This window comes from Anoplophora glabripennis, unplaced genomic scaffold (genome assembly GCF_000390285.2).
Source record: "Anoplophora glabripennis isolate ALB-LARVAE unplaced genomic scaffold, Agla_2.0 scaffold18, whole genome shotgun sequence".
Taxonomy (NCBI): domain Eukaryota; kingdom Metazoa; phylum Arthropoda; class Insecta; order Coleoptera; family Cerambycidae; genus Anoplophora; species Anoplophora glabripennis.
Genome location: NW_019416221.1, coordinates 1,777,986 through 1,804,866, shown reverse-complemented (window position 1 = coordinate 1,804,866; position 26,881 = coordinate 1,777,986). Strand labels below are relative to the sequence as shown.

At 36.9% G+C, this 26,881-nt stretch overlaps 5 protein-coding genes across 7 annotated transcripts in view; 3 read left to right on the top strand and 2 right to left on the bottom strand.

The window, feature by feature from the left end:
- Positions 1-6,527, top strand: part of LOC108908275 (E3 ubiquitin-protein ligase RNF144A) — a 52,108-nt gene extending 45,581 nt beyond the window's left edge. For all 3 annotated transcript variants that reach the window (XM_018712265.2, XM_018712264.1, XM_018712266.2), the window contains 4 exons: positions 1,958-2,228; positions 3,941-4,103; positions 4,228-4,580; positions 4,745-6,527. In XM_018712265.2, the coding sequence (XP_018567781.1) occupies positions 1,958-2,228; positions 3,941-4,103; positions 4,228-4,580; positions 4,745-4,993 (1,036 nt within the window). In that variant the 3' untranslated portion in view covers positions 4,994-6,527. The remainder of the gene's footprint in view (positions 1-1,957; positions 2,229-3,940; positions 4,104-4,227; positions 4,581-4,744) is intronic.
- A 531-nt stretch (positions 6,528-7,058) lies between these two features.
- On the top strand, positions 7,059-7,945 carry LOC108908228 (transmembrane protein 223). Its single transcript, XM_018712179.1, has 2 exons — positions 7,059-7,442; positions 7,492-7,945. The coding sequence occupies exons 1-2, from the start codon at positions 7,091-7,093 to the stop codon at positions 7,788-7,790; spliced, it is 651 nt and encodes a 216-aa protein (XP_018567695.1). The 5' UTR covers positions 7,059-7,090; the 3' UTR covers positions 7,791-7,945.
- Positions 7,946-9,146: 1,201 nt separating this feature from the next.
- On the bottom strand, positions 9,147-14,324 carry LOC108908236 (kinesin-like protein Nod). Its single transcript, XM_018712194.2, has 11 exons — positions 14,208-14,324; positions 13,959-14,153; positions 13,744-13,909; positions 13,532-13,697; positions 13,273-13,478; positions 12,685-13,216; positions 12,483-12,621; positions 11,983-12,381; positions 9,968-10,533; positions 9,792-9,917; positions 9,147-9,384 (listed from the first exon to the last, which is right to left on the bottom strand). The coding sequence occupies exons 1-11, from the start codon at positions 14,322-14,324 to the stop codon at positions 9,270-9,272; spliced, it is 2,727 nt and encodes a 908-aa protein (XP_018567710.1). The 3' UTR covers positions 9,147-9,269.
- An 801-nt stretch (positions 14,325-15,125) lies between these two features.
- On the bottom strand, positions 15,126-17,927 carry LOC108908202 (N-acetylneuraminate 9-O-acetyltransferase). Its single transcript, XM_018712139.1, has 6 exons — positions 17,731-17,927; positions 17,554-17,650; positions 17,256-17,501; positions 16,938-17,205; positions 16,648-16,883; positions 15,126-16,586 (listed from the first exon to the last, which is right to left on the bottom strand). The coding sequence occupies exons 1-6, from the start codon at positions 17,855-17,857 to the stop codon at positions 15,173-15,175; spliced, it is 2,388 nt and encodes a 795-aa protein (XP_018567655.1). The 5' UTR covers positions 17,858-17,927; the 3' UTR covers positions 15,126-15,172.
- A 443-nt stretch (positions 17,928-18,370) lies between these two features.
- LOC108908263 (DNA topoisomerase 2) lies at positions 18,371-25,701 on the top strand. The gene is made up of 10 exons (XM_018712239.1): positions 18,371-18,513; positions 18,803-20,660; positions 20,940-21,280; positions 21,365-22,016; positions 22,222-22,417; positions 22,486-22,826; positions 22,886-23,151; positions 24,341-24,502; positions 24,563-24,710; positions 24,810-25,701. The coding sequence occupies exons 1-10, from the start codon at positions 18,499-18,501 to the stop codon at positions 25,556-25,558; spliced, it is 4,728 nt and encodes a 1,575-aa protein (XP_018567755.1). The 5' UTR covers positions 18,371-18,498; the 3' UTR covers positions 25,559-25,701.
- The last annotated feature ends 1,180 nt before the right edge of the window (positions 25,702-26,881 follow it).

The window sequence follows — 26,881 nt, the reverse complement described above, 5'->3', positions numbered from 1 at the left end:
CTTCCAGAATATGTGTTGGGGGCTATTTCGTGATTTGAAAGACATCTTGATATAAAGGCTTATTAATATTAAATCCTATTTCACGTTGTGCCTTGTTCTATTGTATCTAACGAGCGTTCAAATAAAAACGTGGTCAAGTTGGTTCTGAAAATATGGACGTAGGGCGTAGCGTATAGCAAATGAACTTAAACGTCATCTGTCAAAGCGCTATATCGCCGCTATCAATTTGAATATTTTCGTTTTAAAAAGCGTTTAAAATGGTGTTTTCTCAAGAACAAAAAGTGTTTACCATAGAGTCCTACTTTAGAAATGGACGCAAGATTGATGGAATATGGAAGTATTCTATTCAAAATCAATCAATTTCCCGGCGTTGTTGAGTACAAAATTTTTCAAAGTGCAGTTCAGTGTTGTGTTAATGTTTTTCGTGAAACGGGCAGTGTAACAAGAAAAGAAGGAAGCGGCCGACCTAAAAAGCGGACTGAAGAATTAAAAGGAAATGTCCAACAAATAATGGAAAATGCGCCAAGAACTTCTGTACGTGTTTTATCACAAATGGTGGGAGTATCAGTCGGTACCTGCCACACAGTGTTAAAAAAAGCTCCTTTAATTGTTTGTTATTGTTATCACGATTATTCTTTAAAATAAAGTTATATAGTCATGAACGTTATTGAAACTGACAGCTGCTATACAGCTCGTTGAGAAATGAGGTTAAGTTGGTCGCTATAAGCTACTCCCTACGTCCAATGTGTCAGAGCCAACTTCGACCACGTTTTTATTTGAACGCTCGTTAAAAATTGCACATTTTAATTTAAATAAGGTCAAGGTCAAAGTAGAACCGTAAATTAAGTGAAGTTGCAGTAGTTCATTTGCATCTCTGCAACTAGGATCATTACAGGGACGGCATAATTTATGATCTTCGAGCATATACTATTGGAGGTAGCATGCCATTGCGAAAAGTGTGGCTGAGTGTACGAGAGAGGCAGACAATATCTCAGTACATGCTGTCTCACTCTAGCACGCCGCGATTGGCTGGAAATAAATGCTTCAACCAATCGCGGCGTACTAGATTGAGGCACTGAGGAACTGTCTGTCTCTCTCGCACATTCAGCCACACTTTCACAATGGCTTGGTACCTCCCGTCTCCGGTACTCCAGTAGTATATGCTCGAAATTTACGATCTCGTAAATAAGTCACTTGCAGGTTAATGGTTTCTTATAGTATTATAAATTTACAGAGAAACGCAGAATCGCCCCATAAAGGTATAAAATTTAATGTATTTAGTATTTTTTATTCAATTTATGACAACTTTTCGGCATATGCTATGCATCTGTTACACTGATATTAGATTTTTTCATAAATGTCAAGTGTCTACATTTATTTTTAGCTTTTATTAATATTTACACGTTGAAGTTAAAACTTATGTAGGCGCACTCGGTTTTGCCACACCACGCAGTTTGATTAAACGCAACCAAAGGAATTAGAACAGATGCTTTCGCGGTTCGCGTAGGTACAAATAAAATTTGGAGGTTTAGTCGAATTCAAATGATTGAAATGAACAACCGCACCAAATACCGACAGTATCAGTTCTTATTTTTACGGCCCACGATTGTTGCAAGGCTCTTTCAAAAGTAAGTTCGCAAGTCTTAACCAAAAAAAATATATCGCGAGTTTTATATTAAATATTATCATCAAAGAAGATATCTAAATTGAAATTTTCTTAAAATGAATTTTATAAATACCTAAAGCAACGCGCACAAATTGGTGGTTTCCAGAAATAATATCATTGACTTTATACAAGCTTTAATAGAACCTTAGAAATGGTTTATATTTACAAAAGCTTCAACCGTTAGGCAACACATATTCAGCAGGTGCTTTTACAAAGCAAAATTTATGGGGAACACTAAGTTCCTTTTAATAGTAGAAAGGTGTAAAAAGCAGTATTATGAAATTTTTCCAGATCATCGTCATCTTCAAGCAGCATAGAACCCCTTCAGCCGATCAACAGGCTGAGGAAATCCCCCCATGGGTCCCACTCGCGGATGTGCTCCCGCTGCTCAAGCCTCCTCACCTTAGCGTCGAGCTCGCGCTACTCCCTGAACTCCTCTACCGGTGGGTTCGTGCCCGTACCCCCAGAAGATCCCCCTGTGCTCTGCAAGCTTTGCCTTGCCGAGGTGCCTTCCAACAATGTAATGCGTATCCTGCAGTGCGATTGTGCCTTTTGTACGGAGGTAAGACTTCCACACAGAACAAAATGTCCCGTTTAAAGGTTTGGTGTTTAAGATTTATCGCCAGCTAGCTCTTACTGTTAAAAATGAACGTCGTTATTTTAACGATGCCTCATTGCTGCCAATGCAAGCAGAATGTCTTAAAAACCATATCCTTAGTTTGCTATATCTTTTAACTTGTTTTTGTTTAATTGTGCTTTTATCCACTGAGATTAATTTAAGAACATTCATTGTGTGTTTTTTTTTATAAAACGACCTACTGTTACACCAAAATTTGAATATAAACTAAAAGGACTATAAAGGTGTATTTTCTATTTTTGTTTTTATTAAAAAAAAGGAATTAAACAAATAAAACCATCTGTTAAAAGGTTCCCTTAATGTTTGTACTAAAGGATCACATTGGTTGGATTTTATTAACCCGTTATCAGTTTTATTTGTACAAAAAGTGACATTCATAGCCGCATAAATAGCTGATTGTTTATTTAATAACATATGTTTCTACTTGACAACTAACAGAAACATTTAATATACTGATTTTTTTAGAGTAGAAATGTAACATGAATTGTATACAAACTTTGATATAGAATTATTTCAGTTCGTAATGCAACATATTAACAATTTGAAGTTGTTTTTCTCGGACAAATTTTTTTAACATAAGTGTACAGTAACAAATATCAGACCTATTGCCATTAGTTGTAAAATAAAAGGTGTTTTTTGGAATTACAAAGTACTTAACAAACACAGGCGTCCGTACGGGTGCCACCAAATCAAAATATTTAATAATTTTTATTAATTAATTTGTGAAATAAACAATGAATTAAATTGGGGTGAAATCAATCAGAAGGGTTGCACATTGCAAAATATTTCTTTACTCATTCATTTGATTTTATTTAATTGGCATAAGACAAAAAATAATAAAATATTTTATTTTGAACAAACAGTGTTGATTAAAATTAAAATATCTATTCCTTGAAAATAACTTGTAACTTACTTAGGATTTTACAATAGATAAATAATTTTAAATGCATGAAGTGATATCGGAAACGGTGAGAGATACGAAGTAGCTTACATGGGAGCAAAGTTGCATAATCAGGGGACCAACATTATGCCTCTAAAAAATCAAGGCTAACATAATTAGTTTTCGAAATATTTGAAAAAAAACGAAATTTTGGAAACCCTTTTTTGTTTCATTTCAGCCTTGTGTGAGGTGACATTGAAAAAAGAAGAACACTTTCTCATGACAACTTTTTGCCCTCTACTGAATGGCATAATCAATTTTTATGTGTAACGTTTCATCTCTCCGGACCATCATCAATTTCATTTTTTAAATACGACCCTGGAAATTTCATTACATTTTTTTGCAGGCATTCTTGACCGCCAATACTGTACTGTCTCAGTCCGAACCAGATTCAGACATTTTGTCTCGAAAAATTCATCTTCAAGGATAAAATGAAATAAAAACATTTCCAAAACTTCGTTTTTTTTCAAATATTTTGAAAACTAATCATGTTAGCCTTGATTTGTTAGAGGCATAATGTTGATCCCCTGATTATGCAACTTTGCCCCCATTTAAATTACTTCGTACCTCTTACCGTTTCCGAGATCCCTTTAGTGAGAAACGAGATCCCTTTAGTGAGAAACGAACTTGTAACAAATTGTATATATACTTTACAGAGCTCCATCTCAATTATCGTTATTAATAAATTGTTTTTTAGTGTATGAAGGCATACGTAGAATTTGAAATATCAGAAGGTGCATACGAGATTTCATGTCCGGATGCACAGTGTCCCTCTCAGGGAGTTTTACAACAGGAAGAGATAAAAAGACTGGCTGGAAGTGATTTATTAGAGAAACACAAAAAGTACCGATTAAATAGAGGTGAGGGGCAATTTTTTTCATTGAGCGTTTTTCGAAAATTTCGTATATGTAAAAGCTTCAAAAATTGTACACAAAAGCACGTCATAAAATCTTTAGTAATAAAATCTGTTTTTGCGATTTACAGAAGTAGAGTTAGATAAGACGCGCACGTGGTGCCCGCGGGCGGGTTGCGAGACTGTCTGCTCGATGTGCCCGACCCAGAAGTGCGCGCCGCAGAGTGTCTTTTGTCCCACTTGCACGACGGACTTCTGCAGCAACTGCAAGCTGGAGTGGCACGAGGGGCTCTCCTGCGACGACTACGGCAAGCAGTTGGCCAAGGAGGGCAAGACTGAGGAGCCAGGGATACCGTTCGACTCGGACCTGATCAAGTGCTGCCCTATGTGCAACGTTCCCATCGAGAAAGACGAGGGGTGCGCCCAAATGATGTGCAAACGGTGCAAACACGTCTTCTGCTGGTACTGCCTTGCCAGTCTTGACGTAAGAATTCACTTTTATTATTATTAAAATTAAAATAATGCAAAGCTTTTTAAATCAGTTAAATAATTATCTAAGTTTAATTAATTACACATATTGACGTATTTGTCTGTGTATTAAGTTTAATATCAACGGTAACGGGTTAATTTTGTTTCATTTTCTTTCAGGACGACTTCCTACTGAGGCATTATGACAAGGGACCTTGTAAGAACAAGTTAGGCCACTCGAGGGCCTCGGTGATATGGCATCGAACTCAAGTAATAGGCATATTCGCCGGATTCGGTATACTGTTGTTAGTGGCGTCGCCGTTGCTGTTACTAGCCGCGCCGTGCATAGTGTGCTGCAAGTGTCGATTTTGCAATGCGGGGACCACAAAACTAGACAATGAGGATGAGGTTCCGGGGGAGGAATCATGATGCGAGCGAGACTGAGTTTTTAAGATGTTCACTGTGCTTTAATCGTAGACGGTTCATTTTCGACGTAGGTTTTTTATGTTTTAATCAAGAGAAACTACAATATATTTTACATCAGTAGTATGTATCGAATCAGACGTTTGTATTCTTTGATTTTAATTTTGTACTATACGGATATAAATACAAGTTATTAAATTTTGAGAGTTTTATTTAAATACTTCGATCTAAAACACGTGTAACGAGTGGGAACTGTGATATAGATACCCTTTCCACGAAAGAACACGAAATTATATCGCTTTTTGGAAGGTTTATAAAATTTTTACGCATCACTTTATAAAAATAAGTTTAAAAAGAAGACTTAAAAAAATTGTTTTCTAGTCATTAGTACTTCATTAATTGTTTACTCGGATGGGAATATGTGATAGTTTCTTTTGATTAATACCTGCTTTGGTCTAGTCTTATGAATTAATGCAAGAGGGCCTGCGATTTTGCGTGCATCACCGATGAGTTTTCCATAGAAAAAAAATGAGTTTTAACATGGACGGAATCTGTGATAGAACTGTGATTTGTAATTTACCGTCTGTGTCTTAAACTCATAGTACTTGTATATTTATTTGTAATCGTTAGCCGTATGCCATGGCCTAAATTTGTTTAGGATATTTTTACAGCGATATATATTGGGTTGGATCGTAGCACTGCCATCTTTAACGATTTCCTTGTGCAAACACACTCATTGATTTGTTCGACCAGCACAGTTTGAATCACTACCGCTAACACATTTAGTTGTTTCGACATTAACACGGTATGCATAATGGTTGGTTTGTTACCGTTCGATTTTACGACTGTTTATTAGAACACTGTGAGATATAATAAATATAGTAGTGTTTAGATGCAATACCTATTTTTTTAATCAGTTAATGTTAGGAGCTTACAGTTTTCTAATATACATTTTAAAGGGACAGTGCTTCTTAACTATACTCTCCTAGTTGGCTTGGCTGTTGCACTAGAATTATTCCCGGACGCATTATCAAGTACAAATCGTCGTTTCTTAGAATGGGATTTCTCACCAAGCTTTTTAGGAGAAAAATGGTCTATATTATAGTTATTTAAATATTAACTATTGTACAACTTGTTAAGTTTTTTCCATATTATTTTATCGCAGTTGTGATTTTTTGTTTATTGTAAATTTTTGTTAATCCGCTGCTTTGTAATATATAACCACCATGTTACTACCTTTTAAGCTATTTAATGAAAGAGAAGCCCATTTTTAAACGTGGAACATATTCTTAGAAGACGTTATTCTAGACTTAACCAGTTTTTTAAAAAGCTATATACATGTTTTTGGAGATGAAACTACCAGTTTATGTATTTAACTCTTCAGATATCTCCTTTGTAAAAATGTTTGTAATAGATGAGATATATTACTACTTATTGTTTTATATCATGCAAATGTATATATTGTTATAACTTATAAATAATAGATTAACTAGGTACTGTGTACTTATTTATGATGATAAAAAATAAACACTGGTACTCACTCGAGTCTCATTATTTAGTTTGAAATCATTTTTCACTGCCTTTAACATGCACATTTCACCAATGCAATTAAAATGTACTAAAACCACTATTTTGTAGCAAAGAAAAGAAAATTACAAGAAATCCAAAAGTTAGCATTATACGTTTTTCGATTGTTCATTTGTTTATTGTTCTTATTGGTTCAACTTTTTAACAAATAACTTTAAATATTATTTATAAATAATAGCACTAGGTGGCGCAACAGATAAAAGCGTATTCAACCTTCTCAACTACTACCAGATCGTTAGGCGTTTTCCACAAGCTTAATCTAAATTTGAAACATCAAAATTTAAGTTTTTAAATAAATTTCGATGGTTTGGGGGAAAGGTTTCAATACTTAAACCCATAAAAAAGATTTGAAAATAATGAATTTCAAAGTGAAGTAGAATGAATGAAAATTTCAGTGATAACAAAAACATCATAACTTAAAATTTCCATTGTTCATCTATTCTGTGGAACTGACAAATTTCCCTCTATCCTCTATCTATGGTTGTTCTTGTTAGGTTATGTTTTTGAATAATTACAATGTTATTTTTAATAAAATGTATCGAGAAATGTAGTATCTACAACGTATTATACAAATCTAATTCACTAAAAACCAATTTTATAAAGCGGTATTACAACCCAAAGTCCTTCGACATCAATACAAACGTAGTAAAAGATGTAATTTTATATAAACATCCGAACGACCGATTCTTCAAAATTGTTAATCTCTTTGCTATATGCCAATTTGGTTTTTGGACGTATTTAGCACTGTTTGCGTTTACGAATTTAAAAGACGTACCAGTAGACGACAAAGAAGAAAAATGGTGGAGAAAAGTAAATCTAGGCGACACCAAATATAGAACTACGTTTACCATAATCTCGTTCCTTATAGGTACGTTAAACGTTCATTTTATAGTTATAACTAAATTCCCACGTTTCAGGATGGGGTATACTATGCGTAACGTGGATGTATTCCTTGAGATCCGTAAAGTACCTAATTTTAAAGAAAGGGGGGAAAGAAGTTACCATAATTACTCACACACCGACAGGCGGTAATAAAATGCTCACGTTAAAACTTGACAATCTTAGCTGTAAAGATTCAAGAACGAGCGCAGGATCACAACTTCCGATTCAAGTGAAGGGCCACTATTTACATTATATTCTTGATATGAGAGGAGCATTTACAAATCCGACTTTATTTGATCAAACGGCTGGATTAAGGCGAAAATGGGCATTATGAGGATTGAGTTGTTAATATCGACTACTAATGGTTCTGTTTTTTTTTTCTTCATGTTATATATTTGTTTTTCAGAGTATGTATGCGCTTTTCGCACAGCTTAGGAGTTTTCTTGTGACTATTTTTTAAAATTTCAATAATTTAATAATATAGTATTTTCAGATTTACTAAACAAAAATTAATAAAAATTTAATTATACAATCGTATTTTTTTTCTACTTGGACATTTTCTTCTTGATGCCTGCGACACACTTGGACCATGAGGATCATTTGCCATCGTCCTGTTTCTCTTTGAGTGTTTTACACCTAAGTCGAGGTTCTGTTTTAACGTTTTATAAATATGAGAGTTTATAACTTGGGACACCATTTGACAAGTAGGATTATCGTTTATGTGCATTCGTATTTCCTCTGGAACGCTAAGAAAAAACTACTAAAAATTTGAACTAATTTCCACAACTACTTACAACTTTTTAGATTTCGTGGAGTTTTTAACGTAAACCACCACGGGAACGATTCTAACTACTTCGACAGAGTTGGATTTGTCGACAGGTGCACCTTTGTCGAGGAATACATTCTTCTTTCGTTCTCTGTTCCCTTTATGCGAACTACGGGAATGATAAAAGATAAAATGAGCGGTACTTCATCGTGAGAATATTAATTCAGTCTCTTTCCTGCATAATTTAAAACAACTTACAAATTATTTGTGTTAGCTTTGTCTAAAGATGCAGTTGACGTGATCATCTCTCGATTATCCGTACGTTTCTTTCTTAATTTTCTGTGCGGCTTCAGTACGTTAATCGGTATAGGCGGTAAGGACCTTATCCTCCTTGACCACCTTTGCGGGGTTTTTGATCTCGCTGGTTTCGTTCTCCTTTTACCTACTGAGGATTTGGTTCCCTTTGTCTGCATTACTTTAGATTTAAACACGAATTTTCCTTGCATTCTGAAGGCGGTGAGTAAAAAATGACAACGCAAAAATATCAATTTACTGTCAAAAAAAAAAAGCGCCAACATGATGGGGAAATTTTTGAGGATGTAAATGAAACAACCAGTTACATAAAACTTATATTTATAACATTACTCCTTAGTCAAAAAAAAAAAACTATATAAAATATTCGAATAAAACATATTTATAATATAAAAACTGTGACCCGCAAAAATCATTGTACAAGTTTTAAACGTATAAGAAAATAAAAAATGCAGTGCGAGTCAAAAGATCAAATCTGCAAATTAAATTTGCATAAATAAATTTTGCGGATCCCTTTGTTGTCAAGATACAGGATGTGTGCACGAGCACAGCACATTTTTTAAGAAAAATTATGGTGAATGCTAAAAATTAATGAAGATATCTAAAGAAATTTTATTTCCGTACACTTTGCAGAAAAGTGAATTTTGACTCACCCTGTATACAGTTTGTCATTTACGAAAATTAATAAATTGTCCCCTAGTATCGATTTTCAATTTGGATGGGAAAAGGTGGTACTTATATCAATTCATCCTTTAAAAAGTTTTGTTCGACAAATATTTTGAACTTTTTTCCGTGCCATCCTGGCATCGAAGATAAGTCGGATATTTTATTTAAAGGACCCCTAATGTCTCTGAAAGTGAAAAAGGTAACGATTTTACTTTGATCTTAAAGATACAATACGACATCGATTATCAGAGTTAAAGCAGGTAAATAACTAAAAACTCAGATTACACGATTCTAGATATTGCACAGATATTGCTAGTCAGGGTATGTAGTCAGCAGAGTAGTTGTTTTTCGTCGCAGAATAGCGATACTGGCCATGCTTTCACGGTATCTGCAATGCAGATCGCTTTTTGCCATTTGTCTAGTAAGTTATGCATTATACAAACTCGGATAAAACGGATAACTTTTCAGCCTCTCAAAGAAAGCGAAGTTAACGTGGAGGATAACCGAGACTCGGATAATCGGAGTTCTACTTTAGTTACGATTTATTTCAAGTACAAAGATTTGTCTCGTATGCCCAATTTTTTTACTTACCTAAACAAAAGTATTTGTTGAGCGGTTTTGGGACCGATGGTGTGTAATTTTTCCAATTCTTTCACTTTCCCTCTGTTCAGCGTTTTTAGAACGTCCTTAGTGTGGGCGGTGGCTGGACTGTCTACGCTAAAATAAAAAACCACTTTACACAAGCAAAACGAATAACGGAAACTTACCTAGTTTCATTATTTTGTATCCTCTTCCCTGCGGGTGTAGCCCTGACAGTTAACTTAGTAGTAACTTTGCTTCTAGGACTAGCTTTTTTGTTAAACCTAACGTTTCCACGTCTTTTATTAACTACGGGGGATTCGTCGTTCGGTTCCGACATTTTTGTACTTTTCATAGACTTATTAATAGTTTCGGCTGTAGCGTCTAAATCAAAGTCGCCTAATGAGTTATTATTTGTTTCTTTCTGAGCCAGACGTCTGTGCTGTAAGTCATTCCGTTTCCTGCTTAATCTCAAACTACACCTTATATTTCTGCACTGAGGTTCTTGAAAATTTAATTCGCTCGTGTTGCTGTGATACGAGGCATCTTTTTCTAGGTCATTGATTGTCCTCTTCAGGGACAACCTAGTGCTTCGCCTTGGCAGAAATTCTACGGGTGAAATTGAAAGAGTTTTTCTCATAACGGAGCTCACGTTTGTAATGATCAATTCGGGAAATTTAAACGTAGTCGATTTTTTGTCAGAACTTTCTTTGGATTTGTTATTATTTCCACTAGGAAATGGATTTTCATAATTCTGAAAAATTACATAATGAAATAATGAAATTATATCAAGATTTACGACACGAATTTAAAATCAAAACAGAATGGTGCACAATTCTGAAGCCAAAAGAATGGAAGATGAGACAATGAGTCCTGAAGGTGGTATAAAACAACACCGAAACGTTGGCAATCTGGTAATCTTTATCCCACCATTGGGTGGTACCCCACGTTGTTATCTTCCTTGCAAGACGTCTGATCAGTAAATATACAAATTTTCAATAAAAGGCTTCGATAAATAAAGTAGGAAAATGTAAAAATAAGGGGCTGTTCGGTCTAAGACTCAAACCCGGTTCGATTTTGGGAGGTCTGGATAGTAAATATAACATTTTTCATGAAAATGCTTTGTGGGTACACATGTTGAAAGTGACCCATTGTTAAGTACAACGTCAATAGTGCCATCCTGACGCCACCCGAGACGCAACAGAGTTCCAAAAAAAAGGTCGACAGCAGATTGGCGCCAAGGACCAGGTACTTCTGCGAGCGACTTCATACCAAAGGGACTCTCCAGCAAACGCTTGAACTGACAACACGACTTTTTTCACAAGCTTAGTTTTCAATAAAAAATACTTTATTTGTACCGTTGCAAGAGCGTTTTATTTTTGCTGTACAGCGAAAGCAACACTCAAGTGATGACCCCGACGTGATATGAACACGCAACCTATTGATCACCCCCCTGCCAGTATGGATGCCATCACGGAACTTGTAGCCGGTCAGGGAAACAGACCTTTCTACCGGATCTAGTGGTAATTGCCTTGGGTGTGGTTGGCACGGATAATGGGGCAGAAGTTGATGGAAGGCTATTGTCCTCATTCCTAGTAGCTGTCGTGTCATTCAGACAATACGCAGGTTTGATTCTGTCTATGGACACTTTAACTTCGCGATCACGCACTAGCACCGTGAATGTTTTGGGGTCACCACTTGAGGGTTGCTTTCGCTGTACAGCAAAATTAAAACGCTCTCTCAACGGTACGAATAAAGTATTTTTATTGAAAACTAAGCTTGTGAAAAAAGACGTGTTGTCGGTTCGAGCGTTTGCTGGAGAGTCTCCCTTGGTGTGGAGTCATTCGCAGAAGTATCTGGTCCTTGGCGCCAATCTGCCGTCCACTCAAAAATGGATCACTTGCAACATGTGTACCCACAGCTTCAATAAACACAGTAAATTTAAAAAAACAAAACTCTGACAATGAAAAACGGCTGGAAGCGCCCAGAAGAGGCGTCAAAGAACAAAATTTATTTTGACGTCACCGGTGTTTGTCCTCATCTTCGTCTAAACATCAGATGTACTACTTTATACAAAAATCGTCAATTCCTCATGAGGAAGCTTTGCTAAATGAAAATCTGCTCTTAGAAAACGCGAGAAAATCGCGATGTATTGACTGAGTGGGTGTCTGTTATTTAGTTACATCGTATAATTAAAACTTACTTTCTTTAATTGGGCGCTACTATTCATCTGGATGTCCTGTAAGTCATTCCGTTTCTCGGCCAACCTCAAACTACGTCTCATGTCGTTGCAGTGAGATTCGAGTTTGGATTTATTAACATCGTCTCTGCCACATAAGCTCATATCCCTTACTAAGTAGTTGCAACTAGATTCTAAACTTAAATCCGAATCTTCCTTTAAGGTCCTTTTCAACGACAGCCTCGTGCTTCTCCTTGGTTCAAATTCGATTGGTGAAACCGAAGGTGTTCGTTTGCTCTCGGCATGCTTCTTTTTCACAACAGGCTTCTCAGGTACTTTGAATAAAGGTTTCTCTTCGGATCCGTCTGTGTTTTTTTGACCGTCCTCCTTTTCTGCGTCTTCAGGTACTGGACTTTCGTATTGCTGAAAAAGAGGAAACGATTCCAACAATACTCTTGTGATATTTAATTAAAAAAAAAAATCAAGAATCGTGCAAATCTGATGAATAAAACTGTGTTACATACCAGAACCTTCCTGATCTTATCCAAACCAGCGAGCTCCTCTATAGGACTACTCGTTGCTCTGCTGGCTTTCGAAGTTAACTGCACGATTTCGCTCCTGACTAACTTAGAAACTTCGTTTTGTATCTTATTCCAAGACAAGCTAAAAAAATATAATAAAAAGCCAGGTCTAATAATAAAACATTTATTTTTTATACCAGCTTACCTCGGAGTATTTTCTTTTTCGCTCTTTTCCTTCCCCTGGGCTAGCAGCGAAGATCTCGACGGTTTTTTCAGCGTGTTCTTAATAAGAGTCTCGATTCTATCCGTCAAAGACACTTCCATTGCAGCCATATATTTCTTAATAACAGGGCTGAAAGATTGAGGTACCACATCGCTAGTACTCGTAATTGAAGAAACGCTAATAGAAGACATTGATTTTGGGCTGCTTGCCTCAGTCATGTTACCTGATGATTCATTTATTGCTTTTAACGGAAAGATTTTCGCTCGTTTCGACAAGCGAGGGGTTTGAAGGAGTGGTGCAGGCCTCTTGAAAGGAGTACAACTTGTCCTAACGTGTTGAAACAACACGGGATTGTCCCTCTTGTACCGCGTTATTACTTCGTTCACTTCCGGCTTGTTCTTCATCTTTTTAACCCTCTGAGCAAACTCTAAGGTCTGTATGGTTTCGTTGCAGTCCTCAGGGTTTCCATTCACGCAAGCTATGAGGGACACCAAGTTTTTCCTATTCAGTGAATCTAGGTAATAAAAGCATGATTAATATTAGGTCTCACTAAGTAATCACATTTACAACCTTGCAAAATTGTTGTTATAACGGACTGTCTGTAAGGTACGAAATTTGCATTTGTGGATAGTGCGGTCATAACCTGGCCGATACAGAGTAAACCCTTGTTGATGTTCACTCCTTCCTGGAAGGTACTACCTTGATTTCCAGTTTTTTTTAAGCTTTCGCATCCCGCCAAGTCGACCAAGTTCAACTTGGCAGTCGTTTCATAATCCCTGAAACAAAGCTATTTTTAATATTCCATTCAACTATACAAAAAAAGTCATACTTATGCCTAACATTGCTGTAGATCGTAAATATCGCATGAGATCGAGAACTGTTAGAATTCTGTTTGGTTTCACAACTATGCCGGTTTCTATTTCCCATCCTCAAGAAATGTTTAGCTTCCTGACAATTAAATATCTTCTCTTGACGGAGGCCTTCCACACGAAATCCTGAAAAAATTTATCTAACAGGGAATTTCCTAAAATAAATATTCACCTTTTATAGTTAACGGCGGCTTATTATTTTGAAGTAAATCAAACACCTTTTCGTTATAAATTTCAATGAATGATATAGATATGTCTGTTTCGGTGTCATCATCGCAATATGTAAAAAACTGTTCCAAAGCTCTAGGTATCAAGCCAGCATCACTCGGATTCCTCACCTAGAAGTTACTTGAAAACAATTTTTAGTGACATTTTCACTTAACTTACCCAACTGCTAGTACCCATTGTGTACGTTTTACCAGTCCCCGTTTGTCCATAGGCGAATACTGTACAGCTATAGCCCCGTTTAACATAATCCACCAACGGCTTAACAGTTTCGTTGTAAACTGTTTCCTGATCAACTTCCTCTTTGAATATATTGTCAAATGAATATGTTTGTGCTCGATCTAATAAAAATATCACCTGAAAATAAATATTTAAAACATATTGCTTTTTACTTATTTAATAGTAACTCACGGGAGGTTGTCGACTAATAACCTGCAAACATGGGGTCTCTGTGCCGTCTTGACTTAAAATTGGCCGAATCCTTACCGCGACATTCACAAAGTCGTCAATTTTACAATCTGAATCCATTATATAATTAATTCGATCGATTTTAAACTCGTATTTATCCTACCCCTAACAAAATGTGAAACTGATAAGACATGAACGGTTTTTTTTTCAAATTTCAAAGTAATCTGGTTCATTTCACTTTCACCAACATCAAAACACAAATACCCTAAAATCCTATAATCACATAATATCATTACCAACCATAAAAAAAAATTAGACTGCTAGATGATTTTTTTCCCAAATAGTAGTGTTTTTATTGGGCAACTTAACCTTGACTGACGTCACCTGAGACCATCTCGAACGTCAAATTTGAACTATATTAACACTACAGTAGTAATGTATTGTATATGTACGGACAATTTAAGTTGAAATTTATAATTTTCATATTAGCATATGGTATAAATCATATTTAAAAACTCAGTTTAAGTATGTAAACTGAACGTAACTTTAAATATTGTGTCAAGTTTGAAGATTCGTTGCCCGTTTTGCATAATAAATTGATGTGGCAATGCAATAGGCTGCAATAGTTCTGGATTATTAGAAAAACCACAGAAACTAGCATTTTTGTATCAAATATGCCACGATTTCAGTCAATCTTGCTCTGAAGTGACATCACATGCGCATAAGCACAACTCTAAAGTAGTAGTGAATTTAAATAATGTAAATAGTAATATCGTATGTATATAGATTGCAATATTACATAGTTACACAAAACGGATCACAAAAAAAAAACATGCAATAAAAACACAATGCAATTTTTGAAATTATATAATATGAATATATAATAAAAAATATTTACAAATTTTTTAAGTATTATACCTTATCAATTTTATTTAAACTAACAATAAATAATGCGTCTGCAATAGGACTTAAAACATACCATCATTTATTCCGATGGGTACTAATATAGCTAGGAACAAAATAAAATTTCTTAAAACGAGTTTCCAGTCATTCGGAACAGCAAAAGGGAGTAATACTTTGGTTAATCTGTGGACCTCATGGGACGCACACACGAAAATGAAGGAAGTGATAATTACGTTCAGCACAGGATATCCGGGAACTAACACCAGCACCCCATGAGTATCGGCTGCCAACCAGATGTGATACTGACTCACAAACAACTCAAGGGAGATCTCCCCGAACCACGCGAATAAGCTAGAATACCGGGTGCGGAGCACCCCTGATATGTTTCTTAGAAACACGTAACTAACTATGGGAATAAATACAATGTAGGAATGAATTTCGCTACATTCCAGTTCATTGTGACACAGGAACGTAAACGTTACGTAACTCCCAAGCCCTATAATGGCTCCCAATGTCGAACTTACGGCTAAACCTCTCGACAGTAGATTGGAATGGTTGTTGTCATCGAACATATTATACCTCTGGGCCAAAATCATGATGACGCTGAAACACATCCCGTACAACGCAGAATACCTATCTAACTTCCAACGAGACCACCACTCATGTATGTCATCGTCGGTGGTCACAAACAAAGCTTTCCAAGGGCGAGTTACAAAGACTTTCTCGAAAAACACTTCGGACATAAAAAGTATGGTTATAACGCTGAAGAGGCAGACAAATTTAATCAGCAGGTAGAAGTACTGCATCACGTTATTCTCCGAACTTTGTGCGGTGATGTGAGGCGGAAACGCCAGGAAGGAGTAAATCATCAGGTACCAAAACGACAACAAAGGCCCGAAATAATAGAACTGATACGGTCGATTCATGCAAAGACACAATGTGACGGTCATATAGTTAAGCTGAAAGAGATTTCTGAAAAAACTAACGATGCTTATGTCACTCCTCTGCCACACGTAGTAAAACTGCTCGTAACCTAACAGAAACAGATACGAAGAAATTAACACTTTGATGTGCATATTTATCACCAGAATCCTGTTAGCACCCGTAACGTGGTACACCAAAATTACCAGCTGCATCCAACCCTTCCACTCGTTCAACTGATCCCTGTGAAGGACCTTCGTAAACTTGCTGTCTTCAGTGAAAAATAATCCCAAAACTGTTACGTAGCCGATCGGCAGCCAAAAGCTAAACTCCGAGTAGTATTTGTTCTCTTTCATGAAGAAGCTGGTCCGATCGCAAATGAAAAAGTACGTCATTATTATAGCCATTCTGGATATGGCAGTGAAAAGGGTGTAGTAGTTGCTAGTTGGTGGTAATGGCTGCTGTTCATTCTCCGGAAGTCTCTGATACTCGTGGAAGGGCTTCCCACGACATTTCAATATAAGCCTCCGCAGAACCATACAAACAGCTATTATCACACTGGAAAAAAATAGGTTAATAGTTGTATTACCTAGTTTAGAAAGCGATTCATCAGACTTACCATACTGCCAATATCGCAAACGTAACAATTTGCAGGGTGGTCCTGGCCTCGACAGAACTGCAACAAGTTCCGTCATTGAAGTTCATGTAATCGTTACAGTACATATTTAATAGTATTTGAGTATCGTGTCTGAGTGCCTTTTTGGCTAATTGAATCCCATCTGGGCTCTCCGATATAATTCCCTGACCTACCAGTCTTACGCTCCACCATAGGTTTGCTGCCGAATGAGATAGTAGCTGGAACAATACATTGAAAAGATCGTCATTGATAAACGTGAATTAAAGCCTCACCTCAATTGCTTGTTTATTATACATGTCAATCTGTTCATTAGTCACCATATGATAATCATTTGTCAGTTTATCTTCTTTAACAGGTTCTTGTAAAGCCCATAGTACCCTCGTTTTTTTCTCATGTAGCCGGTCTATAGGTTGAACAAGTCTCGTTAAGTTCTTCTGATATTCTTGAAGCACAGAAAGTGATCCATTTGATATTATTATAGGCCATAAAGCCGATCCTGCTATGATCACGGAAGGGGGATCGACAGCGTCTTGCCATTCCCTAAAATGCTTATAATAAACTTTGTTTTCTATGAAAATATATATAAGTACCTAAAAGTTTCAACCATTAATGATGATATTAGAGGAGCCCAGATAAAATCAACTTTAATCTTTAATTTGTTGTCCACATGTGAAAGATTCATATAAAGACCCTGAGCTTTTTGGCTAATTTCTTCATCTTGAATCAAGTGTTCTACAAATCCCATGTATAACTCCCTTATTCGAGTATCTCCAATAAATACAAAATAAGTCTCCGAGCCGTAATAGGCTATATATCTCAAACATTTTCTGGTATCTCTACAATTTTACAAACATTAATAAAAAGTCTATGAGAAAAAAGGTTTTTTACATTTTACTGTATAAATGTAACATACAGCCATAGGGTTGCCATTCTTGATCTGCTTTATATCGTCCATCAGACAATAACCACTTACAAGAATTTGTTCCTAAAAGACTCATTTCATAATAAAACTGGTAAAATGTAAGATTAATTCATTTGAAATAGCTTTATCCTAAAATTAATTACCATATCTGATATGAAGTATGGAGTGATAGCAGGCAAATCCAAATACCAAAATTAATGCTACTTTTTTAGCATTTTTCGAATTTATCTGGTCAATTATTCTTTCAATACGAGATTTTTCCCCAATCATAATAACTTTTTTATTCTCTACATTTCACAAAATCGGATTTTGTTTTTGTCCGCAGTTGTAAAGCGCTATGTACTTGTTTCATTTGACCTACTATGCCCATGGCTGTAGTGCAAAGGAAAACTTATTTCTTCTTCTTCAAAATTCAAATTTTTATGGAATTTGTGCTTTGCTGTAAATATCAATAAGGTATTTAAAATCAGAAATTTGCTCGTAAAATATAAATACTAAATTTTTGTTATTAAACTTGGATAGAAAATTCTACGAAAAACTCAATTTACCTGGTAACCCAGGGTAAATGCGTGGTAAATGCTAATCCAAAGCCAGCCATATTGATTTTATTTTAAGAAGCTAACGCCAATTATTTCTATTCATTTAATTTTGTGCTGTCCAAGTTTTAATTGGTTCACAGGTGGCGAAAATTTGAAAAGAGTCTTTTCTTATTGGCTAGGTATTAAACGGTTGTCCGAAAACTGCCGAAATAAACCGATTTACGACGGTTTTGTGAGGAACGAAACGAACTGCCATTTGAGTTTGTGTTGAAGAGTTCCAGTGAAATGTTAAACATATAAAAACAAATACCTATGGTGTTTTGCTAACACATCTATCTATTTTATTAACAGTTGTGCAGTAGATTTGGAAGAATGGCCGATATAAGGGTAAGATATTTGACAATCATCGTTATAGACAAAGACGCTTTCATAAGGTTAAACTTCAGTTTCCCTCTTCTCCGGCATTTTTACGATTTTTATCTGAGATTTAAAAAACCTGTTTAGTGAGTACAGAGATAATTTAAATTTCATGAAACTGCGAAAGGTGTTTTGTTATCCTATAATACGCAAACGTTTATATAATAGTAGGCCTGACTTTGTTTTTAAGGTAAACAGCCATGAAGTAAATAAATTACCCTTATTTTGTATTCGTATGCAATTAATATTTTATTTACAGAGTATGTTTTCCAAGATGAGTGCGACTACCGCAAATGGTAATGAAGGCAGTGGTGAGAATGAGACAGATGTTCCTCCTCCCAAGCAAAACAAAAAACAAACTATCGAAAAGACTTACCAGAAAAAATCTCAATTGGAACACATTTTGCTCCGTCCTGACAGTTACATTGGATCAGTTGAAAAAGTTACAGAATTAATGTGGGTATATGACAGTGATAAGGAGATTATGTTACAGAAACAAATAGAGTATGTACCGGGATTATATAAAATATTTGATGAAATTTTAGTAAATGCGGCCGATAACAAACAGAGGGACAAGAGGATGGATTGTATAAAAATAGAAATAAACGCTGATGATAATTTAATTTCGGTTTGGAACAACGGTCAGGGGATTCCGGTAGTGATGCACAAAGATGAGAACATGTATGTACCTACTATGATTTTCGGCCATCTTTTGACTTCTTCGAATTATAACGATGAAGAAGAGAAAGTTACTGGAGGCAGGAACGGGTATGGAGCAAAGCTGTGTAACATTTTTAGTACAAAATTCACAGTAGAAACTGCCACAAAAGAGTACAAAAGACAGTTTAAGCAAACTTGGGGTAGCAATATGACCAAGGCGTCCGAACCAAGAGTGAAAGATTTTACAGGAGATGACTTTACTAAAATCACGTTCTCACCGGATTTGTCAAAATTTAAAATGGATAAGTTAGACGCTGGAATAGTGGAACTCATGTCCAGAAGAGCATACGATATCGCGGCCTCTTCTCGAGGCGTTAAGGTATTTTTGAATGGCAAAAGATTACCAGTGAAAAGTTTTAAAGATTATATAGATTTGTACATAAAAGGGAAAGAGGATGAGTCAGGAAATAACTTGAAAATAATTTACGAACAGGCTAATGAAAGGTGGGAAGTGGCGATGACTATTTCCGATAAGGGTTTCCAGCAGGTGTCCTTTGTGAACAGCATTGCCACGACAAAGGGTGGCCGCCACGTCGATTACATAGTGGACATGATTGTAAAACAAATTGTTGAAATTATAAAGAAGAAAAATAAGGGTGGTGTGAATATAAAACCTTTTCAAGTGAAGAACCACATGTGGATATTTATAAATTGTCTGATCGTCAATCCCACTTTCGACTCGCAAACTAAGGAAAACATGACATTGCAAGTGAAGAATTTTGGATCGAAATGTTCGTTGAGTGAAAAATTTATCAGTCAGGTGACCAAAAGCGGGCTAGTCGAATCGGTACTTTCCTGGGCAAAGTTTAAAGCACAGAATGAATTGGCGAAAACCAGCGGTAAGAAACAAAGCAAATTAAAAGGCATCCCCAAGTTGGAAGACGCTAACGAGGCTGGAACCAAAAATGCTCTAAAATGTACGCTGATCTTGACCGAAGGAGATTCAGCTAAGACTACAGCTGTTTCTGGACTGAGTGTTATCGGACGAGATTATTATGGGGTTTTCCCACTGAGAGGTAAACTACTGAACGTGAGAGAAGCCACGCACAAACAGATTCTAGAGAACGCAGAAATCAATAATCTCATAAAAATCCTCGGACTACAGTACAAAAAGAAGTACAACTCCTCCGAGGATATGAAAACCTTACGGTACGGTAAAGTAATGATAATGACCGATCAGGATCAAGATGGCTCACATATCAAGGGTTTACTCATAAATTTCATACATCACAACTGGCCGGAGCTCCTAAAACAGGATTTCTTGGAGGAATTCATCACTCCCATTGTTAAGGCGAAGAAGAAAAATGAACAAATATCATTTTATTCGCTTCCGGAATTCGAGGAATGGAAGGCGAATACGGCCAATCACCACACCTATTCTATTAAATACTACAAAGGTATGATTGCAAGATATACAGGGTGAGATAGATTTACATTTGCATTTTTATATTATTCCATTTAGTTTCCAGCTTGATTTCCTCTTTCGTGTTAATTCGTCAGACAATCATTAGGTACTTGCTATAGCGTAATTAAATAAGTTCAACAACCCGATTGTCTCTTATCGCTTATATGCTTTTCAGAATTATATAGAAGCCGGCAAATTTAAATTCATGCAGATTATGAACAAACGTACAGAAAATGGACCAAACAGCTTTAAAACTTTGTACTGTCCGCAGGTTTGGGTACCTCCGATTCAAAGGAGGCGAAAGAGTATTTCAGCAACATGACTCGCCACAGGATCAGATTCCGTTACCAAGGCCAGCAAGACGATGACCATATCGTGCTGGCCTTCAGCAAAAAACACATCGAACACCGTAAGGAATGGCTCACAAATTTCATGGTGGAGAGCAGGAGGAGGAAAGAGATCGGCTTGCCCGAAAAATACCTGTACGGCAAAGACACTAAGTTCGTATCGTACACAGATTTCGTGAATTTGGAATTGGTACTTTTCTCGAACGGCGATAATGTCAGGTCCATCCCCTCGCTGGTTGACGGACTGAAGCCTGGTCAGAGAAAGGTATTTTTTTATGTTTATATTCCATTTACATTGCGATTTTTTTAAATTAATTCTGTCACTGCTACATTGCCTCTTTCTCTGTAGGTGCTGTTCACCTGCATAAAAAGAAACGACAAACGTGAAATTAAAGTGGCGCAACTGGCCGGCTCAGTCGCTGAGCACTCGGCCTACCATCACGGCGAGACATCCCTTTGTATGACCATCGTAAACTTAGCCCAGAACTACTTGGGCAGCAACAACATCAACCTCCTGGAACCCAGGGGTCAGTTCGGCACGCGACTGGCCGGCGGCAAGGACTCGGCCAGCCCCAGGTACATATTCACCAAGATGTCACCGTTGACCCGTATGATCTTCCATCCCCACGACGATCCCCTGCTCAAACACGAATACGACGACAATCAGAAAATCGAACCCGTCTGGTATATACCCATCATACCGATGATTCTGGTCAACGGCGCCGAGGGCATCGGTACCGGGTGGATGACTAAAATTCCCAACTACAATCCCAGGGAGATAGTGAGTAACATCAGGAAGATGTTGGACGGGGACGATCCCGAGGAGCTGGTCCCTTGGTATAAGAATTTTAAGGGGACGGTCGAGTTCTGCGGCGACCAGAGGTACGTGATAAGCGGAGAGATTTCGATAGTCGGGAATGAAAAGGTGGAAATAACGGAACTGCCTGTTGGAACGTGGACCCAAAATTATAAGGAGAACGTTTTGGAACCCATGGTGCACGGTAAGACACTAAATAGCTTAAGAATTTGTCCTGAACGAGAAAAAAGAGTAGAAACATAACTCATTTTGTTTAGAACTTTCTTAAATGCATCACTATCTACTTTATGTCAAACATATAAATACGTTGATACATTAATTTGCGATTTATTTGTAAACGCCCTTTCTAAGTAACGTTTTTATTTTCTAACACATTTTGTCTGGCACAGGCTCGGAAAAGGTCAAAGCAGTATTATCGGATTATAAAGAGTACAACACTGACACCACGATCAAGTTCATCATCGCACTGCAAAACGGTCAGATGGAAGTGATGGAGAAGGAAGGCCTGCATAAAGCTTTCAAACTGCAAACGATCGTTAACACGAGTTCAATGTGCGCCTTCGACGAGTTTGGTTGCCTCAGGAGGTAACATTTCTCACCTCTATCTAAACATGTCCGTGTGATACATTAATTTTTTACTTTAATCCACGCAGATTCGACTCGGTAATGGTCATCCTCCAAGAATTCTACACTCTCCGCCTTAAGATGTACCAAAAACGCAAGGAGTTCCTGGAGGGCATGCTGGAAGCGGAGGCCGCCATGCTCAGCAACAAAGCCAGGTTCATAATGGAGAAGTGTAGCGGCGAGTTGGTGGTGGAGAACAAGAAGAGGAAGACGATAGTTGACGAGCTGCTCAAGCGAGGGTACGCCCCGGATCCTGTCAAAGAGTGGAAACGGCGCAACAAGGAGGATGAGGAGGAGGACGAGCCTGCCGAAGAGGAAGAATCTCAAGAGGAAGAGGAGTCGTCTAAGAAGAAGAAGCCTGTCGATTCGGGTAGGCGGTTCTCACGAAATTATGTTCGAGAGTTTCTAACGCGACCTTTATGTTTTCAGAAAAATTGTTCAAGAACCTGTCCGACGTCAAGAAGTTTGACTATCTGCTGGGCATGTCCATGTGGATGCTGACAGAGGAGAGGAAGAACGAGCTGTTGAAGCAGAAAGACATAAAATTGTCGGAATTGGAGACCTTGAAGAAGAAAACGAATGCGGATCTATGGCGGGAGGATCTGGATACGTTCATGGAGGAGCTGGACAAAATCGAAAAAAAGGAACGCGAGGACGAAGCCGTTTCTATGAAGAAAGAGAAGAAACCAGTGTTTGTAAGTAGAGATTTTCCCGCACTCTGTTCCAAAAAGGTGCAATTAGCAGGATAGAAGGCTTTTTTGGCCTCGGTCCTTCCTTCCTGCCCGCGGCATATTGCGACTTTTTCGCTTTTTCTTGGCGAATCTTTTAACAAGAATTTTTGCCTACTTTTTTCAGTTCAAAATTTATGTACTCCGGCCGGGATTCCCACTTGGGGAATTTAATATATATCTGTATGGCAAGAGAAAATGTGATGGGAGTAGTTCTTATGTCCCAGTTTTACTTGCAGACTTCTACATGTTCAAAGTTTATTGGGTGTTGGAAACCTGATGGAGTAGTTCAAACGGTTCAGTTTTAGATATAGACTACTACTCTGCATGTCCAAATTAATACAGTAATAAAAATGTGAATGAGTAGTTCAAACGTCTCAATTTGTGCGTTAGTTTGTACGGCGATTAAAACATGATTGTGTAGTTCATATATCCCAGTTTTACTTGCAGACTTCTACTGGTAAAGGTTAAAGACGTGATTGAGTCATTCAAACATTTTAGTTTAAGTTTACATATTTTTTGAAAAAACACATTTTTTTAAATTTTAGCTGATTGACATAAAATCATACCATTTCCTTCTGAACTAAAAATCCCAGTTATCTCATTTATAGAATTTAGGCAAATATAATTATTTTTTTTAATCATAACAATGTTTGGTGAAAACAGCTACACCCTTTATAGTGGCCAATGTTTCATTTTTTAAATAATATTTATATAAGAGATATGCAGAAAAATTTTTAAAAATGATGATTGAAACTAATATAAAACGCCTTTTGCCTGCAAAATTTTCAAATATTCGTACACGAACATGTAGGGATTATTTGAATGTGATTTATATTAAAAAAATAATCGATCAAGAAACAATTTAATTATCTTTAATTTTTACAACGCTGCACAGGAAGTTATCAAAACTGGAAGGGTAAGGATGTATTCCTTTACATGTCGTAGATTATTTATTTTAAAAGTGCAATTCATAATATTCTGCAAAGTTAATGCTTATGTAGTGGAGTTTGGCTATAACTACTCTGCCGACCACATATTGTGACATCTTAAAGCGTTTATTTTGCAGCAGCACTTAACGTTAAAGTTGGTGTGTTAATAAAAAATTATTGCGATTAAGGCGAGCTTAACAACAATCGATCAATTACAAATTTAGGGTAGGAAGAAGCTACACTTGGACGAGACTATGCCCTCGCCTACCGCGCGTAGGATAGAACCTACCATCAGCGACGACATAAAGAAGAAGATCCAAAATGCAGTCAAGTTCAAGGAGAATAAAATGAAGAAGGGACTGAAGAAGGAAAATATTGCCGAGGACGTGAGTATATATTTTTTTTAAACAACCGATCGTTGTGTGTTATACGAGTACTTGTTTCAGGAAGACGACGAGTTTGACGATATGGTGAAGAGCAAGAAGACCCTGAAGGACAAACTGGGTACACCGGAGGAGATCGCGAAGAAGGCTAGGAAGAAGAAAGGAGATGCCGGCGATGGCCTTAAACAAACCAAACTTAACTTCAACAAAGGTAATGTGTAACACACAAAGAAATCCGTTGCCACTTTTTTTTTTCGTGGTTTCCAGACACCCTGCAGATTTATTATTTTAACGGTGTCATTTCTTACAGTTAACGGATCCCCGAAGAAACGAGGACGGAAGAAGAAGGACTCCGACAGCGAAGAGGAGGTCATGGTCTTGAGCGGTTCGGACGTGGAATTCAGCAGCGTTCCCAGTCCCGTTGTCAAAGAGAGGACCATGAACCGCCGAGCCGCCACCAAAGTGATCAAGTACAGCCTCTCCGATGACGACAGCGATAAATCCGTCGGCGAGCCGGAACTACACGACAATGATGCCATCGCGGACAATTCCAAGACGGAGATCCTTTCGAGTTCCGACGAGGAGGAGAAACCTCCAACGAGGCACGAGACATCGGAAGACATGTTCGACAGTTTAATAGGGAAGAAGAAGGAAGAGCCGGCGCCCCCCGTAAATAAACGGAAAAAAATCGACGAGAGTCAGTCGGATTCGGAGGATGATATGTTTTCGAGTAAAAAGAGCAAATCTAAGTCGGCTTCTAGTGATGAGGAAGCGTTCGTAAGTAAAAAGACCACCAAATCTAAACCGAAAGCTAAGGAAGACAAACCGAAAAAGCCCAGACAGAAGAAGAAGAAGTCCAGCGATGACGAGGACATGCCCTCAAAGAAAACTAAAGCCAGAAGGAAGAAAAACGACTCTTCGGATGAAGATTTCAACTTTGAGTCTGAGAAAGACAAGATGAAAAGTGATAGCGACCAAGAAATAAAAGCTCCTAGGTCCGGTAGAGGGGCCGCTAAATCAAAGTACGTGTTTGATGACTCCGATGAAGACTCATATTGAGAATATCCCCTTAACAAATGATTTTTATATTTTAAGAAGTATTTTTTTATTTTATCCATAATTTTTTGATATTTATTCTTTCGCAATTGCTGTTGTAACTTTCACATAATTCGTTTTTAATAAAAAAAAGGATTTGTTTAGTACACAGGATTTTTTATAATAAAATTCATCTATGAAAAATTGAAAAAAAAAATGATTGTATTTCGTTATTCATCGTTCTTGCTTTTTTATATTTTTTCCCCTAAAATTTTTATTTCCCCACATCTGATTAATGGCATGTAAAGCACACGTGCAAAAAATATTTAGTCCAGCTTTATAAGTACCTATTTGATTTAAAATTCCATCTTGGTAAGTTTAACGCCCTAAAGACAAGTTATCGAAATTATATTTCAGACGTATTTTTTCTGTTTTTATTAAAAATGTTCAATATATTTTCCAATTCAAACTAAATCAAATTATATATGGAACACCACTGGCTGGGTCAAGTCCGTTACCGATTTTCTCGGCTATGAAATCAACATCTAACCATCCATTTTGGAACACCCTGTACATTCTGCCAGTAGCTTGTGAGAGTTGTCCACGAAATTTAAAAATTCTTAAAGAAATTAATATTGCTTTTACTACCTACCACTTTTTTAACTAATATTTATCTTCAATTCTGCTTCTAAATACTCTAAATTTATGTAGCTTGTAGGAATATAGCGTGGCTTTTAAAATCAATGAGAATTAATATATCAGATGAACATAAAATCTCATAAAAACTGTTTGGTAAAAGGTAGTGCAAGATGGGGTAAGGAAAAACAAACAAGAGGGCCTTTCGATTTGGCAAAACTAGTAGCTAATAGCAACTTAGAGTTACTCTGAACTGATATTAGTTGCTAATAGGTACTATTTTTGCCAAAACGAAAGCCCCCAAGAACACTTTAAGAGTAAAATGAACCGATTTATTGGAACACGAAGTTAAACTGAAACGGTCCGAAGTACATTCTTTGTTAAAGGATAAGCAGTTTGTTCACTAACTTTATTTTATATGCTTTGTGTTTATTATTTTGTTGTTTATTTTATTAAATATTGTAATTTGCGCAGCTCTATTCTACTCATGCTTACACTCCAGTCCAGCCTAGATCATAAGCTCTGTTTTATTTATTTGAGGTCAATTAGGTGAGATTATTATTAGGTGAGTGAGAGTGATAGGAATTGTGCTCCCATGTAAATAAAACACGGCTTTAATTCCACGTTATGATTCCGAAATCATGAAAAGGGCTCTTATAAGGGGATTTACAGGATCAGTATGTTCAATTATCCAATTTGTCCATTCGTTAT

What these genes read in the sequence shown, in the direction of transcription:
- LOC108908228 (XM_018712179.1), top strand. Translation starts at nt 7,091, where the DNA reads ATGTTATTTTTAATAAAATGTATCGAGAAATGTAGTATCTACAACGTA. An exon ending in CATAATCTCGTTCCTTATAG is followed by an intron (nt 7,443 to 7,491) that starts GTACGTTAAACG and finishes CCCACGTTTCAG; the next exon opens with GATGGGGTATACTATGCGTA.
- LOC108908236 (XM_018712194.2), bottom strand. Translation starts at nt 14,324, where the DNA reads ATGGATTCAGATTGTAAAATTGACGACTTTGTGAATGTCGCGGTAAGG. An exon ending in GAAAAAGAAAATACTCCGAG is followed by an intron (nt 12,622 to 12,684) that starts GTAAGCTGGTAT and finishes ATATTTTTTTAG; the next exon opens with CTTGTCTTGGAATAAGATAC. An exon ending in GTAGCGCCCAATTAAAGAAA is followed by an intron (nt 10,534 to 11,982) that starts GTAAGTTTTAAT and finishes GTAATTTTTCAG; the next exon opens with AATTATGAAAATCCATTTCC.
- LOC108908202 (XM_018712139.1), bottom strand. Translation starts at nt 17,857, where the DNA reads ATGATTGGGGAAAAATCTCGTATTGAAAGAATAATTGACCAGATAAAT. An exon ending in TTACATTTATACAGTAAAAT is followed by an intron (nt 17,502 to 17,553) that starts GTAAAAAACCTT and finishes GTAAAATTGTAG; the next exon opens with AGATACCAGAAAATGTTTGA. An exon ending in ATAATAAACAAGCAATTGAG is followed by an intron (nt 16,884 to 16,937) that starts GTGAGGCTTTAA and finishes GTATTGTTCCAG; the next exon opens with CTACTATCTCATTCGGCAGC.
- LOC108908263 (XM_018712239.1), top strand. An exon ending in TTTGGAACCCATGGTGCACG is followed by an intron (nt 22,017 to 22,221) that starts GTAAGACACTAA and finishes TGTCTGGCACAG; the next exon opens with GCTCGGAAAAGGTCAAAGCA. An exon ending in GAGTTTGGTTGCCTCAGGAG is followed by an intron (nt 22,418 to 22,485) that starts GTAACATTTCTC and finishes TAATCCACGCAG; the next exon opens with ATTCGACTCGGTAATGGTCA.